This window comes from Mytilus galloprovincialis, chromosome 3 (genome assembly GCF_965363235.1).
Source record: "Mytilus galloprovincialis chromosome 3, xbMytGall1.hap1.1, whole genome shotgun sequence".
Taxonomy (NCBI): Eukaryota; Metazoa; Mollusca; class Bivalvia; order Mytilida; family Mytilidae; genus Mytilus; species Mytilus galloprovincialis.
Genome location: NC_134840.1, coordinates 14,560,974 through 14,577,799, shown reverse-complemented (window position 1 = coordinate 14,577,799; position 16,826 = coordinate 14,560,974). Strand labels below are relative to the sequence as shown.

General features: G+C 34.8%; 1 protein-coding gene across 1 annotated transcript in view; it reads right to left on the bottom strand.

Annotated features, from left to right (window-relative positions):
- The window catches only part of LOC143066213 (uncharacterized), a 64,035-nt gene that overhangs the window by 12,442 nt on the left and 34,767 nt on the right, over positions 1–16,826 (bottom strand). Inside the window, exon 3 of the mRNA XM_076239212.1 lies at positions 7,159–7,262. Within this exon, the coding sequence (XP_076095327.1) occupies positions 7,159–7,262 (104 nt within the window). The remainder of the gene's footprint in view (positions 1–7,158; positions 7,263–16,826) is intronic.

Sequence of the window (16,826 nt, the reverse complement as noted above, 5' to 3'; positions counted from 1 at the left end):
AATAGGGATGGAAGCTGCATCACCTAATTGTACCTTTGTGACTTCCTTATTGAGATATCTATCCATAATCTTTTCTGAGTTCATGTTGATACCGTCATACTTTCGTATTTTACACCACTCTCTTGCCACCAGCTGCATATTTTAACATGGTCAAGGTGTAGCTGCCTCATGTTACAGTAGTTTTATGAGTTGTTTGGATGTGGGTACATGAATGTTTCTTCAGCTTGCTTTGTCATCCCTTTAGATCATATGTAGTCCCCAGTCCCTGTGTGATGTAATGATTCTATCAGTATTCTGTGTCAAACTCTGTAAAGGGCTTGTAGTTGATGTTAGTATCAATCTGATCTATGTCGAATAGGGCATTACACCACACATCTTCGTCCTCTGCAGTAGGTACAAGTGGACGGACAGCAGCATGGCGTACTAGTTGATGAATGTTGTTGTCTTTCTTGTACGAGACCTGAATACATGTTCCTATTTCTTTTCTCCAGATTCATTGTGTGTAGTGGGAAAAAACAGTGGTTTACGTTGATGTAAGAAAATACATAATATACTGTATTTCGAAAGACAACTTCATAGTCTATGAAGATAGTGGTAGGCTGAAGTTTTAGTTGGTGTTGGTGACATAAATCTTGGAGTAAAGTAAGGAACCTTGTGTATACTACTTCGCTCTTGGATGGAGGTTAACTGTGTACCAGTGGATACGTTGCAAAAGGCTTGGACAAGAATAAAAGCTAAATTTACCATTCTTGTTTATAATATCTGCTGCTGCTAATGTGTTAAATTCTTTTGAGAACTTAAGATTATCACACATTCATTTGAGCATGAAATGGTCACTTTTGATAGAATTTCCCAAATAACTTCGATGTTAATTTCATGAATGTTTTTCGTGTTTGTTGAACATGGAAATCTTGCAAGATGTGACAATTTTTTTTTAATCTTTCTTCCATTTATGTGTTTGGATGACAAATTTTTAAGTTCACAAATCCAATCACATTTAATCTTTTTTGAAATTACTATTGTTTATCTGATTTATTCTTTGTTTTTAGGCAATTCTTCAATAAAGAAAAAAGGAAAAACAATTTACAAATAAACAGTGTATTAATTTAATTTTTTTAAAACTAATATACTTAAACAGTTTAAGAAATACGTTTATCTTTTAAGAAATACAGGTAAATCGTAGGTACATTTTCAATCAACCTTGACTGTCATAATAACAAATAATTTATCGAAATATCTATTGTTACATGTATACTGAGTGCCAATGAAAACGCAACACTTGGTTTTTCAAAAATAAAATTTATATTAGAAGTTATAATCTTTCAAAATGAATTGTTCTTGAAAATTAACAACTTTAACAATAGATCGATATCAAACAAAAATGTTTCATTGTCATCTTTCGGGCGCAACAGATAAACTAAACATCCAATGTCGAATCATCAACTTACAGTCCTAACAAAAAATGTTACAACCCCGTGGTACAGCGCATCTCGACAGCGCCGTGGAATTGATCATCCCGGACGTTTAATGTTATCCCGAGGAATGTTATTCCATTTGTCCCGCAAAGCAAACTCAAACTAATTTTATGATATTGGTGGTGGTTTTCATCGTCTTAACCATGTCAAATCTGATGCAAAATTTGCTCGATCGGACCAAAATCCGACGAAAAGCATGATTTTGGCCATGGCGGGTGCCAAATGTCTATGTAACCACCACTGACGGTTTTTGGTACATAATGAATGATTTTTGGTCTACAGAATTCGATGTTAACGCTAGACGGCCGTTTAGATGTCACTCAGGAAAGACTGTGGTGCTCTTTAACCATTTCTGCGCAAATGGTGCTTCACTAAAATTGCTCCAAAGGTTCTACCGTGACCACCAATGCACTCTCGTGACCTTTGGACAGCCATTAGAGTCGATATCTGATATGTTAAAGACCAAATGCTGAGCGTTTCTTGGTTTTTGTACCCCTGAATGTGACTTATCATTAAATGATCCATTTTTGTTGAATTTGTGGATGATTTAGGTTATTGTAGAGGTTACAATTTCAGTCTTTTTGTAAAAGGCTTCATCGGATCATGTTCAAAACTGCATGTCACTGGTTGTCTGTAAATCCTGACATTTACACAGATGTTTATTGCAGTTTCTTAACAATAAGGGTGGGAAAATTCATGACATTAACCAAGCTTTAAATGACAAAATCGTGAAAATTGTGCGTATTTTGAAAAGCGGTGAACACGGTTTATGGTTCAAAATAACCCTTACTTCGCATTTGATCCAAAAATCACTCGAGCGTAAATTTGTCGACAATTGTCTTAAAAGTAATTGTTAAAGGGGCACTAGCTGTCAAATTCATGGTCACCGATTTGACTCAAATTCTCTTATTTGATTTATAACAATGTAAAACATTTATCCAAACTATAAAAAGTTTAAAATTAACAGTTTACAGAGCATGGGGTAGATAATATATATGTTCGTTTCGTGTGTATTTAAGTCCAGACGCCATCTAATTAACTATCGATTTGACCTCAGCTGACCATATAAGCGATGTTAACATAAATAAAGATATAAATGGATTAAACCAACACGTGCAATTGGATTTTTATTCTATAGATTAAAAATAGATGTTTCTCGTTGTTTTTAACCGTATAAGAATGATTTCATGTGTATCGAATTAGTAATCAAATGATTGACCGTAGTTTCACTTTCATTGTTGATATTCTTTTTCTTTAAATAACCAGCTGTACACGTACAATGCATGGGTTGCCAATCTGTAGCTAGGGGTTAAGTTCACATGAATACGGATTCAAAGAGGTCGACTCATTCACTTGCAAGTGAATTACTAATTATCAATTTTTCTTAGCGTAATTTGACAAAATTGAACCTTTTTGGCTGCAAAAAGCGAATTGTTGTTTCACTATTTCACTTTTATTATTGATTGAACAGAAAAAAATCAAACTTTAGATTTTTTATATATCTCGTAGCTAGTGCCCCTTTAACCAACTATACAAAGTTCTAATGTAAATAAAATAAAAATTAGAAGATTTTTTTAAAAAACAAAAGTGTTGCGTTTTCATTGGCACTCAGTATATATGCATGTGGGAATAGACGGAATAGTGATGTTTCAAAAGTGGGAATATGAGGAAGACACCAATCAGGTAATACATTCCCAGCGAGAGACTTAACACGAAAACTCCAAGTTATTAAGTATTAATAACAACAAGATCATTAATAACAACACGTAAAAAAAGATAGTTACATTGATATTAAAATATGTCAATGCTATCTATGGAAATTGATATTAAAACTGTTGATATTGTTTGGATTGATTATTTGTAGTGGATATGCAAAAGACGATGTGATATGATAAACAGCTTATTTGCCAACTTCAATAATTTTCTAAGGGTTAACATAATGAAAAAACTACAATGTATAGAAAACAAAATATGATTTTTGTTTTGTTCCGTCATTAATAAAAATTATAAACTTATATCTAACAACCACATTTTTTTGGTGTATAATTTCTTAGTAGAACGGATACTTATAGAGCATGTAAAAAGATTTAAATTTTCACTTCATTTTCAATACTTTCAACAATTATATTGGCTATACTACTAGTATATGACTTTTGGTTTTAATAATCTGTAGATTTATCGATGATCAGGTGTAAATACAATGTTACAAAATTATAAACTGGAATATGGTTCAATTTATTATATCAATATTGATAAGTAGGTCTTTTCACCTTTCCGCGAAAACATTATTTTTCATCCTCCAATTTTGCTTAGGAAAATCTGCTTATATTATATAATATCGAACAAGTTATTTCGCTTTTGCAGCTTAATATTTTAATCCAACACTTTATCATAAAATTATTTATGTTAACTAAATTCCCGTATAGCATTGTTTGTCGAGCCTGTGTCATCTGTCGCCAAGAGCTCGTCAAATGATAGGAATCTGACGGCGGCGGTGGTCACAACGGCGTGAACAAACTTCGTAAAAGGTTAATTTTTAAGAAGGCAGTAGAAGACTTGGATCGAACATCTTTTGTATATGAACGCCTTATATTACGAAATTTACGTCTGTCATATATGTATTGTACTTGACCTCATTTTCATGGTTAAACGACTACTTGAAAAAAGTTAAGATTTTTAGTGTTTTGAATTTTCCTCCTATAATGGATAATACGATAATTATATTTGGTAAGTCTGTACCTTGCAAAGTCATCATGCAAGGCTTTTACTTGACATCGACCTCATTTCAAGATCAGTGAACAAGGTTTAGTTTTCATGGTAAAGTCCACATCTCAGATACTATGAGCAATAGGTCTACTATATTTGGCGGATAGAATGATTGTGTGGTTTAGTGTTAATGTTACTAGGTTTTTTGTTTTTCTAATACTACCAGTAATATCTATAATACTAAAATAACGAGGTCCAATTTGTCAGCCGTCATCGGGTACAAACGACAAATCAAAGAATTCAATTTTATATATAGCCAATAAAGGACTGTGGTGTTGATTTAAAATCACAACACTCCAGACCCTTTTGTTTTCCACATAATTAATATTGCCAATAATTAACAAGTTCCGGGTCGAATCCGATACCGATACTAATAGTATATTCACCTGTTACCTATTACCTTATCTGTACGTTCCGCATTTGACAGGCGCACCACCAATTCGTGTATTACTGATTTTGCTATATACACAGGTCATAATCACAGGGTTCAAACTATTAAATTCAATCATTGTCAAATTGTTCCCTATTGTAGTATTTTAATCAGTAAGACTTTCTAAGATGACAACACGAATACTAAAAATATGGAATTAAAAAAAGACGTATAGGTACAGTTTTCAATTTGTTAGCGGGCATGACGTAAAACAGCGAATAAAAAAATTCAACTTTATTTATAACTAATATAGGACTGTTGATTAAAAAAATACTCCATTCCAAAGACCTTTTGTTTTCCAAATAAACTAATATGACCAATAATTGATAAGTTCCATGTCGACGGGTTCAAACAGAAAGATTTTGAAAGCAGAGAAAACTGTGCATCTTATAATCGGCATGACTTTATCAGATGACAATCCCAATACTAAAATAAGGCTTACTCATAGTTATATACTTTAATTCAGTCACAGACCCGCGATATTACGGGTGTGTTCTAGTATCTACTATATTTGACGTATGAATTGATTGTAAGGTGAATATGTCAAATTGGCAGATGTCATCTAATCTTGACCTCATCTGTATGGTTCGGAGAAATAATTGTTTTGTGTTTTGGTCTATTTTTCTTATACTGTATGCAATAGGTCAACTTTATTTCGTGTATAGTACATATATATGTCAGGCTTGCATGTCTTATCTGACCTTGGTCACATCTATACGGTTCATTGCTTTGTAATTTTGTTTTCTAATACTATTATTATGGGTCAACAAAATTTAGTGTATGGAATGATTGTAAGGTGGATATGTCTGTATGGCAATTATCATTTGACCATGACCTCATATTCATGGTTCATTGGTAATCGTACGTTTTCCTTGCTTCTAAGATACTATAAGCAATAGGTCAACTATATTTAAAGAATCCACTAATTGTATGGTGTACATACATGTATGTTTAGCAGAGTTCATCTGACCTTGGTCTCATTTTGGTGGTTCCTTGGTCAATTTTAAGTTTTTTTTTCTGGTAAAATTTGTTTTTTCGATGTGGAATCGGTCAGCTCTATTTAGAGCATATTTGGCGTATGTATTGATTGTTAGGTGTAAATTTCCAGTTCCTTTTGAATGTTTGACATGAGTTATTTGTTTCGGTAATTCGTAAAGTATGAGTGATAGAAACATAGACGCTCTTGATTTGAGGACCTTAAGAAAGTAGAAAATAAAAAGGTCATCATTTTAGATGTAAAAAAAAAAATCTTTTACTTTAAGGGTCCCTATACTTTAGAGTAAAGGTTCGTTCATGGTTATGGTTAGGTTAGGGTATGTTTTAGGTTATGGTTATTTCAACGTCGAGCACTTCGTACCTTAACGTAGTATATGATAACAATGTTGTATTGCAGTCTTTAATTTGTATGACTCGGGAACAGAATCATACACATTTCGATGTTTGGAGTTATGGTTGTGTGTCGTTAGTTTGACTTTTGGTCTGATTTCATAAAGGTATTGGTTTGCAGAATAATTGAATTGGGACCTTAGAGTTTTATATATTTATAATGTTGTGTCATTGCATTGTATTTAAATTGTGAATTCTAATGTTTTGTCCTGGACTGTGTCTCGTACTTTGTATTGATACTTAAAGAAGAATGTGTCCAAAGAAAACGGTTGCACCATCCACACTATCATTTTCTATGTTCAATGGACCGTAAAAATGTAAAAAAACCTCTAATTTGGCATTCAAATTAGAAAGATCATATCATAGGGAACATGTGTACTAAGTTTCAAGTAGATTCGGCATCAACTTCGTCAAAAACTACAGAGACTACAAACTTTAATCTGGAGCGAGACAGGCGACAGAATAACGAACGGACGAACGAACGGACAGACGCATAGACCAGAAAACATAATGCCCATAAACAGGATATAAAAATAAGTATGTTTAAACTAGTCCATTTTTAGCTTCAGAATCATAGTTTATCAGGTTCATACCTAAAGAATACTGAAAGAATGTTTAAAAAAAATTTCTTTAAAAGATTACCCTAAAGAATATTCTTTGAAAGATAAACCCCCACGTTTAGGTTTTGATTGTGAATTTAACATTTATCCAAAAATGCTTTTAAAAAAAAAATTATCTAAAAAAAAAAAAAGTGTATTTTACATCTTTCCGATTTTGATCTAGACTATTCTTATTTTTCATGGATATGAATCATTATCACATGTTCTTACACATGTAGACAACCAAGATGTAGGCAAGCCTGCTGTTGTGTAAAGATAATGTTTTTTTTTTTACTTTCCTGCAATTTAAAGGTTGCTTTTATATGCATGATTAATATTTCAAAGGTTAAAGCAATTATTAACTGATACTTACTGATCACTTAACTTCGTTATCTGGTTATTTGATCCTCAAATTTAGATTTCTGACTCTTGACATCTAAACCAATAACAATATCTAAATCTTCAAGCTAAAATAGCTATACTATCGCCTACACAAACTTACCCGAGTAGGAGGCAGAGCTTGAGAAGTGGAGGGAACATCAGGGTCTGCAGTTTCAATTATGCAATTTGCAGGATCATTATGAAGCGGTGGTAATTTTTGAAGACCTGTAATATATATACCATGCATATAAAAAGATATGGTATGAGTTCCAATAAGACAACTCTCCTTCCAAGTAACAATTGATCAGAAATGTAAACTATTATAAGAATAAACAGCTGCGCCATGAGCGCATGATACGCCCGACGTCTGGTGTGGAAGTTTGATACAATAAGCATAAATAGTTTCTGAGAAAGTTTTCAGCAATAACCAATAAACCATATATTGTTTTTTAGATACAGCGGGACATGTGAAACCTCTCTCATTTTTTTTTACAAAAAACTAAATATCACTAAAATAAAATTTTCAATCAAAACCAAAAAGTATACAGATCTTTAGATTAATATAACAAAGAAGTGTGGAAAGTTTTAAGCAATAATCATAAATTGTTTTTGAGATACGGCGCAACAGGTAAAAAAAAACCTCCCCCTTTTTTACAAAATACTCAATAACTCAAAAATAAAATGTTGAATCATCACCAAAAAGTATACAGATCTTAAGATTGATATAACAAAGAAGTGTGTAAAGTTTTAAGCAACAACCATAAATCATTTTTGAGATATGGCGCGACATGTAAAAAAAAACTCCCCCTTTTTTACAAAATACTCAATAACTCAAAACTGAAATTTTGAATCATCACCAAAAAGTATACAGATCTTAAGATTAATATAACTAAGAAGTGTGTAAAGTTTTAAGCAATAATCAAAAATCGATTTTGAGATACAGTGCGACATGTGAAAAAAACACACCCCTGTTTTAGTTACAAAGTGCCGTAACTCAAAAAGTTTTAATTATATTTTCACCAAAAGTATACAGATCATTTGACCATCATAAGAAACAACTATATTAAGTTTCATGAAATTTAGATAAGTCGTTCTCAAGTTACGGTGCGACATGTTTACGCCGGACAGACAGACGGACGGACGGAATTAGGACATTTGTATACCATAATACGTCCCGTCAAAATTTTGACGAGCGTATTAAAACCAGAAAAAAAAATCCCTTTTTAAAATATATTTTTCTCTTTTTTCATTAATAAAAAGAAAATCAACAGTTATTCATAGTATTCAAACAAATGTTGTGGATCCTTTACTGAAATCCACATGGGCATCAAATTGATTTTAATCCAACGCAATCATACTACATTGTACTAGGTTTGAACGCTGTTTTCAATTTAGAATTATATATAATAGAAGTTCGACTGAACAAGTGACAACTATACAGGAGATATTATCCATCGGATCACTAGCAGTGATGGTGATAAGAGGCTGACAATGCATTCTGTATATATAATTCGTCTAAACATCAGCCCAACAATGTGAGATCTGTATATTTGCTTTCGCAAATTTTTTGTTCTTCCCTTGCCGGGAATCGAACTCATACTACTGAGATATCGTGGCATCATATCGTCTTGCACTGTATCCGACGCGCTAGACCCTGCCACCAATTCCTCTTCATACCTTTAATATCATCTCCTGTATTACGACGCTAGATTAAAACTGACGAGGAAAGGTAAAATCAGGCCACCGAAAGCTTTATTAATAAACGGACTACTGGCGCTTAAAAACAAACAATACAAATTGTAGAAAGAATATAGAATATTTATTACTAATAATACAACAAGTATATGTACAAAATATGTATGTGTGGATATTTGATAGGCCGCAGATAAAATGTTTAACCAGTTCCAGGGAGACAAACAAACCGATAGCCAAAGGATTGAAAAGAGCATATCGGTGACCCTATGATAACATAAGTGTCAAAACATCCCTCCTACGTGCAAGAGTGGACTGGACGGAGAACCCCCCTCTGTTTACACAGACCTCTGAAAACAACAGTCTCTCCGATTTTTTAAATGCAAACAACCTGAATTACGTGTACTGCGGAGATGACACCTCCCTTCTGATACCAGAAGTGGAGGGGATTCCTCTTGATGACAAGAGTGAACCCTAGGAAATTATTTGATACCCTCCACTAAAGAGCCGGTAGGGTAGAGATATGTGCCAGAGGGGGACAGTTCCAAGTCCGTTTATTGTCTCCCTGAACCGCCCCCTAAAGGATCTGCGACATCCAAGATTTTGTATAACCAAAATATAATCTTTAAATTTAAAGTTAGATTCATAAACAAAAATTAAGTGTAAATTTCTATTACGCTAAAGTAATAAGTCAATTATAAACTGATAGTGTCTAATCAACGCAGACAAATTAAAAGTCAATCATACACTGCTAATGTCTTATCAGCATTCAAAGGAATACAAATGTCTTTTTATCAATTAATCTACACTCTTCTCCATATCTTCTCAGTAAACAAAGTCCATCGAGACATCAACATCTGTCACACAGCGTGAAGCTGAAAAATACAACAAACTGGCACAGCAATATCGTTCAAATAAATGCATTCACTACAAAAAGATATAATAGATAAGTAGTAATTAAAATATTTAAAAATAGATTTATTGGGAGGCGTGGGTGGGATTTTTTGTTATAACAAAATGTTTGTATAAAGCTAAACAGATGCTATGTGAGAAAGTTATAACGTGCTTTACACTCTTAAGAACAAAATGCACGTGATAGTAATCATTCTTAACAAGAGGCGTTCCCAAAATGTAAGACAGTGTAAACGGACACTTTTTATTTACAATACAAACACGTGTACAAATCAAAAAACAACATACGCCAGTAGCCTCATTAAATTCAATTATCTGATAAACAATAATTGCTATTAATAAACGGACTACTGGCGCTTAAAAACAAACAATACAAATTGTAGAAAGAATATAGAATATTTATTACTAATAATACAACAAGTATATGTACAAAATATGTATGTGTGGATATTTGATAGGCCGCAGATAAAATGTTTAACCAGTTCCAGGGAGACAAACAAACCGATAGCCAAAGGATTGAAAAGAGCATATCGGTGACCCTATGATAACATAAGTGTCAAAACATCCCTCCTACGTGCAAGAGTGGACTGGACGGAGAACCCCCCTCTGTTTACACAGACCTCTGAAAACAACAGTCTCTCCGATTTTTTAAATGCAAACAACCTGAATTACGTGTACTGCGGAGATGACACCTCCCTTCTGATACCAGAAGTGGAGGGGATTCCTCTTGATGACAAGAGTGAACCCTAGGAAATTATTTGATACCCTCCACTAAAGAGCCGGTAGGGTAGAGATATGTGCCAGAGGGGGACAGTTCCAAGTCCGTTTATTGTCTCCCTGAACCGCCAAATGAATAGGGGTCTTATAAATCCCCATTCACCGCCAAACATTCTCTGCGCTCATTTATCTGGTGGGAAAACCTTAGCAACACCGAGTACGAAAGTTTCAATGGCAGCCTGAATGTTATTTAGGAAAATGCCAATACCGACTTGTGACAGGTGGCAGCCGTCATGTCTAAATAAATTGTGCTCAGAGGCTTTGATAGTTGGATACCTCGAAATATATTGGCCTTCGGTCTTTATAAATGATCTTACGGCACAATTGACTCTTTTTCTAGCTATTTCCACTAACTTTGGCCTTAATGTTCCATGCCAATAGGGCCTTGGTAAAATGTCTGACCAAATTATTCTAATGTCAGGTGCAAAAACCTTTATTCTCAAAATTGAACATTTGATGTTCTCTATTAGCTCTTTTGATTTCATAGAAACTAAATCATTTGCACCTAGATGTATAAAAATATAATTAGGGGCTGGCCACTTTTTGATTTCACTTTCAAAAGATGAATCCAGATCTTTCCATTTCATTCCTGATTTAGTTATCCATTTAACTTGTACTCCAAGCCTATCCAAATTAAGGTTTTCCCCACCAGATCGGCTAGCAGCTGTTATGCCAGCCCAATGGGGAATAGAAGATCCCATTATCCAAATAGTTGACTGCAGCTCATGACCTACAAACCGAAAACTATTTAAGGAGTTTGTTATAATGTTGTATACTTCTGTTCTATATGTACATATAAAGAAATTGAAAAATTTTGAAATTATTTTCACCACGGAATCCTGATGTAACGCTCAAATGCACCTGACGACCACCTTCCCCATTTTTTAATAGTTTCGTCATTAATACCACGTTTGCTCGCCTCTGTGGCGGCTCCAATTCTAAATGAATGAGATTTCAAAAGGTTAGGGTTTGGAATGTTACCAAAATTAACTGACTTTCTTAGCATGGCTGACAGTTGATAACGGGTAAGCGGTGATCCGTCAAAATGCATAAATAAATGATAACAGCCTGAAACCGCAGGACGTGCAGCTAAATATTTCTTCAAGGTTAACACAGGGCAAATGTTCGCGTTATCTCTGTATTTATTTATCACAATGAACGTTGAATAACCTCTCTGATCCGTTTTACTTTTCTTAATGTTAATTTTTAATTGACAATCTGACACGACCACATCCGACAATTGCAGTGCCTCGGTACTAGAATCAGATTTATTTTTTGTCGTAAATTCACTTACACGTAACATAGCGAAAAATGCCAAAATAAATGAAGATTTAAATAATAAAGATTCATAAGTAGATGAACAAATACTAGGGAGAGCGTCTGTAATCTGTCGTAATAATGGTAATGTTACCGGGGCCCTATTGTCTCTCTGTGGGTGATTTCTGTGTAAACCTTCAAGCATTTTTGATACCACAAAATTCTTAGTAGTATCCTCTAAATTACGTTCCTTGTGAGAAAAAGAAATGCCACTTATATATAATCGAACTGTAGCTGGAGAAAAATGCTTCAATGATAAATAAGCGATGAATTGTACTAACTGTGGAACAGGAACTGGCCATACTTTATCCAGTGTATATAGAAGTTGGAATGAATCAAGAACAGATCTCGCTCTTGAATAGCTTTTCCATGTATTTCCGGCTAACGAATCAGAAAAAAGTCTAGCTGATTCCTCTGTTATAGAATCCATACTTGGTTCGGAATTGGAGTTGGTGTCAGAGATGCATTTGGTGCTAGGTTCCGGAAACGGGACCACTGGCAACGAGAAATAGCATCAGCTATAGTATTGACCTTACCTGGGACGTGATCTGCTTTAATTAATATGTTATGATGTAATGTTTCTAGAACTAAACGTCTAACTAAAACCATGACATCTGATGATTTTGATGATTTCTTATTAATAATGTGCACTGCTCCTTCGTTGTCAATATGAAACAACACCTTTTTATTTCTAAGTTCAGACCCCCACAGAATGATCGCTACCATGACTGGAAATAGTTCTAAAAATGTAATGTTAGACAATAAACCGCGCTTATGCCACGTTCTCGGCCATAACCCGTGAGCCCATCTACCCTTAAAATATATGCCGAAACCAAGTGTGGACCCCCCGGCACTGTCTGTGTAAAATTCGAGCGCCTCGTTAGAGGTCCATAGTCTATCTGGCATAAGAGTAAGACCGTTAAAATTTTTCAAAAATGATTTCCACATCAAAAGATCAGCTTTTATGTTCGAAGTTATTCTTATTCTGTAATGTGGTTTATTCAAACCAATCGTTGAATCAATCAATCTTCTGCAAAAAGCTCTCCCCGGCACGACAACACGACATGCAAAGTTTAATGAACCCAAAAGGGATTGCATTTCTCTTAGCGTGACCTTCTTGCTTTTTAAAACAAAGGAAATTTTTTGAAGCAATTCATCAAGCTTATCTGAAGGTAAGCGGAGAGTCATGTCGGAAGTGTCAATTTCTACACCCAAGAATGTAAGCCGAGTCGTGGGAGAGATTGTTTTCTCATCCGCTAAAGGAATTCCCAGATCATTGCAAATAACCTTGAAAGTATGAAGCAGGTCAGCACATTGACAAGTTCCGCCCCTTCCCAAAAATAGAAAGTCGTCAAGATAGTGTACAATGGCGCCCTCAGATTGTCTTACAGAAACCGCCCAGTGTAGAAATGACGCAAACTTGTTAAATAAAGCACAGATAATTGAGGCTCCAAAAGGGAGGGATTTATCAAAATAAAATTCTTGATTAATTTTGAAACCAAGAAGATCAAAATCAATCGGCGAGATAGGGAGTAATCTAAATGCTGAGCGGACATCGGACTTGCTGGCTAATGTCTTATTTCCGTATAATTTTATAACATCGACAGCGTCATCAATATTTGAGTAGACAACTGAACATTTCTTTGGATCAATAAAATCGTTGACGGAGGAATTTTCGGGATAAGATAAGTGGTGAATAACTCTAAACTGACCGTCCTTTCCCTTTGGAACTAATCCCAATGGCGAGATTCGTAAAGTAGGAATAGGCCTAAACTTAAAGGGACCAGCAACACGCCCTGCATCTATTTCTTTCTTAATTTTTTGAAGAAGTATGTCTGGTCTCTCAATAGCACTTTTTAAATTTTTGGAATCTGTAGGTAAACGAGGTCCTGAGTAATGTAAAGAAAAACCAAATTTGAAGCCGGACAATAAATACGAGGCATGTTCTAAAAGGGGGTAATCATGTAAATATATTTCTAAATTTTCAACCTTAACTGGGGAAAAACCAAGTGAAAATGTGTCTCTCTGTTTTGCCATTTTAATGTCTCTTACAAAAATAAGCTGGGTGTTGACCTCCGCATGCTGAGCATCCATGTTTGAATCTGCAGGGGTTAAAATTACACCGCTTCCCTTTTGTGTTGTATGCATTGCATGTTCTAGGTTGCTGAACATTTTGTTGGCCTGATGATTGACGAAAGGAATGAAGAGGCTCACTTTGAGAACTGAAACCTACTTTACTTTCATTACTTTGACCTTGATCTCTCATAGCTGTTGTTATATAAAATGACCATAAGTCTTGGTTTATGACAGCCCAAGATGACTGAGGTCTTTGTGCTTTGCGGAGTCTGAATTGCTCATCGTATGTTCCCCAACCGTGTGATTTATTTGCTGCAAAACGAATATCTCTCATGTACTTTAGCAATTCTTGAGCCAAAGAACTCTGTTTCTCTAGCAAAATACTCATATAAATCATGAAAGCGCTTGTCCATGTGTGTATATTTGGTATAGCGCGACATGGTAAAGATTCAATCCGCATGTGACCCCCTTTTACAACTAAATCACCTTCATGGTCAGGAAAATTTGCCAGTTCTCTAGGAGATTTAATCAACAAATTTAGGTCGATAAATTCATGTTTCCAAATTTTATCTTTTAGTTTCATGGGTACATAACACCCGATTTGGTCAAACAAACTTTCCTCAAGACAGGGAAGGCTTTGTGAAAACTGAATGTTTTCGTTAAATATGTTAGATTCTGTCCCAGTTGACGTTTGGGAGGGCCCTGGGTCACTACTAAAATCTATAACCGACTCACCAGATGATCTTGGATTAACTACACTAGCTATAGGTTGTTCCTTCTCCTTAGGGTCGGCCATTCTTCGTCGTTTGACCCCCTGCCCTCTAGCTGGAGTCCCTTTCTTTGAATTTCCTCTTGGCATGGTATATTAGAAAACTGGTCAGCAAATGAAAAACTAGGATGGCACTAGACCTGGAAACTGGCAGCAAACAAACAGCTAGGATAGTTCGTAATTAAGACAAAGAACTTCACACTTATATACGGCTAATGTTTCTTCGTTATAAAAACTCTTAAGTCAACAAAATGTTTGTTTGCGATGATACTCCGAAAATAACTACGCAGGTGGAAATTGCACATAAAACTAAGGATATAGACTAAGTCGAAATTATTTTTTGTTATAACAAAATGTTTGTATAAAGCTAAACAGATGCTATGTGAGAAAGTTATAACGTGCTTTACACTCTTAAGAACAAAATGCACGTGATAGTAATCATTCTTAACAAGAGGCGTTCCCAAAATGTAAGACAGTGTAAACGGACACTTTTTATTTACAATACAAACACGTGTACAAATCCAAAAACAACATACGCCAGTAGCCTCATTAAATTCAATTATCTGATAAACAATAATTGCTATTATTGTGAAGCCTAGGTGGTCGAGTGGTTTAGCGCGTCGGATACAGTGCACCATATTTTATATATGTTGTTCTCCTCTTATAATTAATGCGTTTCCCTCAGTTTTAGTTTGTTACCCCGATTTTGTTTTTTGTCCATGGATTTACGAGTTTTGAACAGCGGTATACTACTGTTGCCTTTATTTAAACTAACTAAAAAACCGTAAAGGGATAAAAAAAAATGTGAAATGGATTAAAATAAATTGAAATACATCCGTTTTATATTTGTCAATATAATTCAAATACTCTGTAAGCTTTTTCAATAGTTTGAAAGCTTTGAACACAATGTTGTATAAAGGACTTTGCTACTTACGGAATGGTGAGTATTCACCAATAAGACGGTTGTAACAAAAATGCAAAGATAAACATTGTAAAAATCCACCAGAGTACAGTTGAATAGTTTACAAAGGTTGTTAATATGTTGAATGGAACAACTATACTATTTCAAATGTTTCTCATGCTGCGGTAAGCCACAATTGTGAGCCAGAGAGAATACTGCGACAGTACTTTGCAAGTATGTGGTGTGATGTGGCAAGGTTGCGTTACAAAAAGAACACTTATTTCTATCATGTAAGATCGATCATTTGGTGTCTGCATGCATATTGTATTATACATACAATTTGAAGCCTTTTAGAACTCGTAAGCTGTGCTCACTCGACAAAAAGCTTCATATTATGACCGCTAGCTGATATTTTACAATATCAATATGCGGACAACCTGCAAATTGATACATATTTAAACAAAGTCGCCAATCCTATGCAACATAAGCACACTATCAGGACTCAACAGCACATAATCAGGACATGTATACCCGTTAAGAATGTACAATTGTGTAATTTTTGATTTTATAAAAATGGATAATTACCACGTGAATCACTGTTTACATTTACTCGGAAGAAATTGTTCCGAGTATTCCTTATTTTGATTGGTCAATTTGTTACCTGGATACAGGACGCTCTTATATATTTCTTTGTTTCGGGATTCGCGGTACATTTGAAATTTTTCATTGAAATTATGTACATGAGTAGCGCTAACCAGGAATTCCGGGCAGTTTTATCCAGGCGTGTCGAGAAGAGTTTTAATTACAGAGTTTTCAATCAACTGGGGATGCAGTCCGATGCACTTACCGGAGAATCGGAGGTTGGTGACGAGCTTGTGCACGGTGCGACTGGTGGAAATGACAGTATGTCAAAGGCGGATTTTGAAGATCTGAAAGATCGTCTTTCGATTTATATGGATTCCGAGGAGTCGGACACTGATGAAGAAACAAAAAAATTGGTGAGGAAACTCAAGGAAGTTAAGAAGAAGGAGAAAGTAATGAAGAACAAGAAAAGAAAGGTGGAATTACGACAGGAAATAGAGAAGAGAATGAAGGAATTGGAGGAGTTGGAGGAGCTCGAGTTAAAAGGGGCTTCTAAGACGAAGAAGGAGAAATCCGACAAGAAGGTGGAACAGTCCAAGAAGGGCAAAGATAAAGGTAAAAGCAAAGATACAGATAAAGGTAAAGATAAAGGTAAAGATAAAGACAAAGACTCAGTTAAAGATAGCAAAGGTGATGAACTTTCTAATTTAAATATTAAACATTTGAGAAAAGATACAAAGACTAAGAAAATTGTAGATAAACA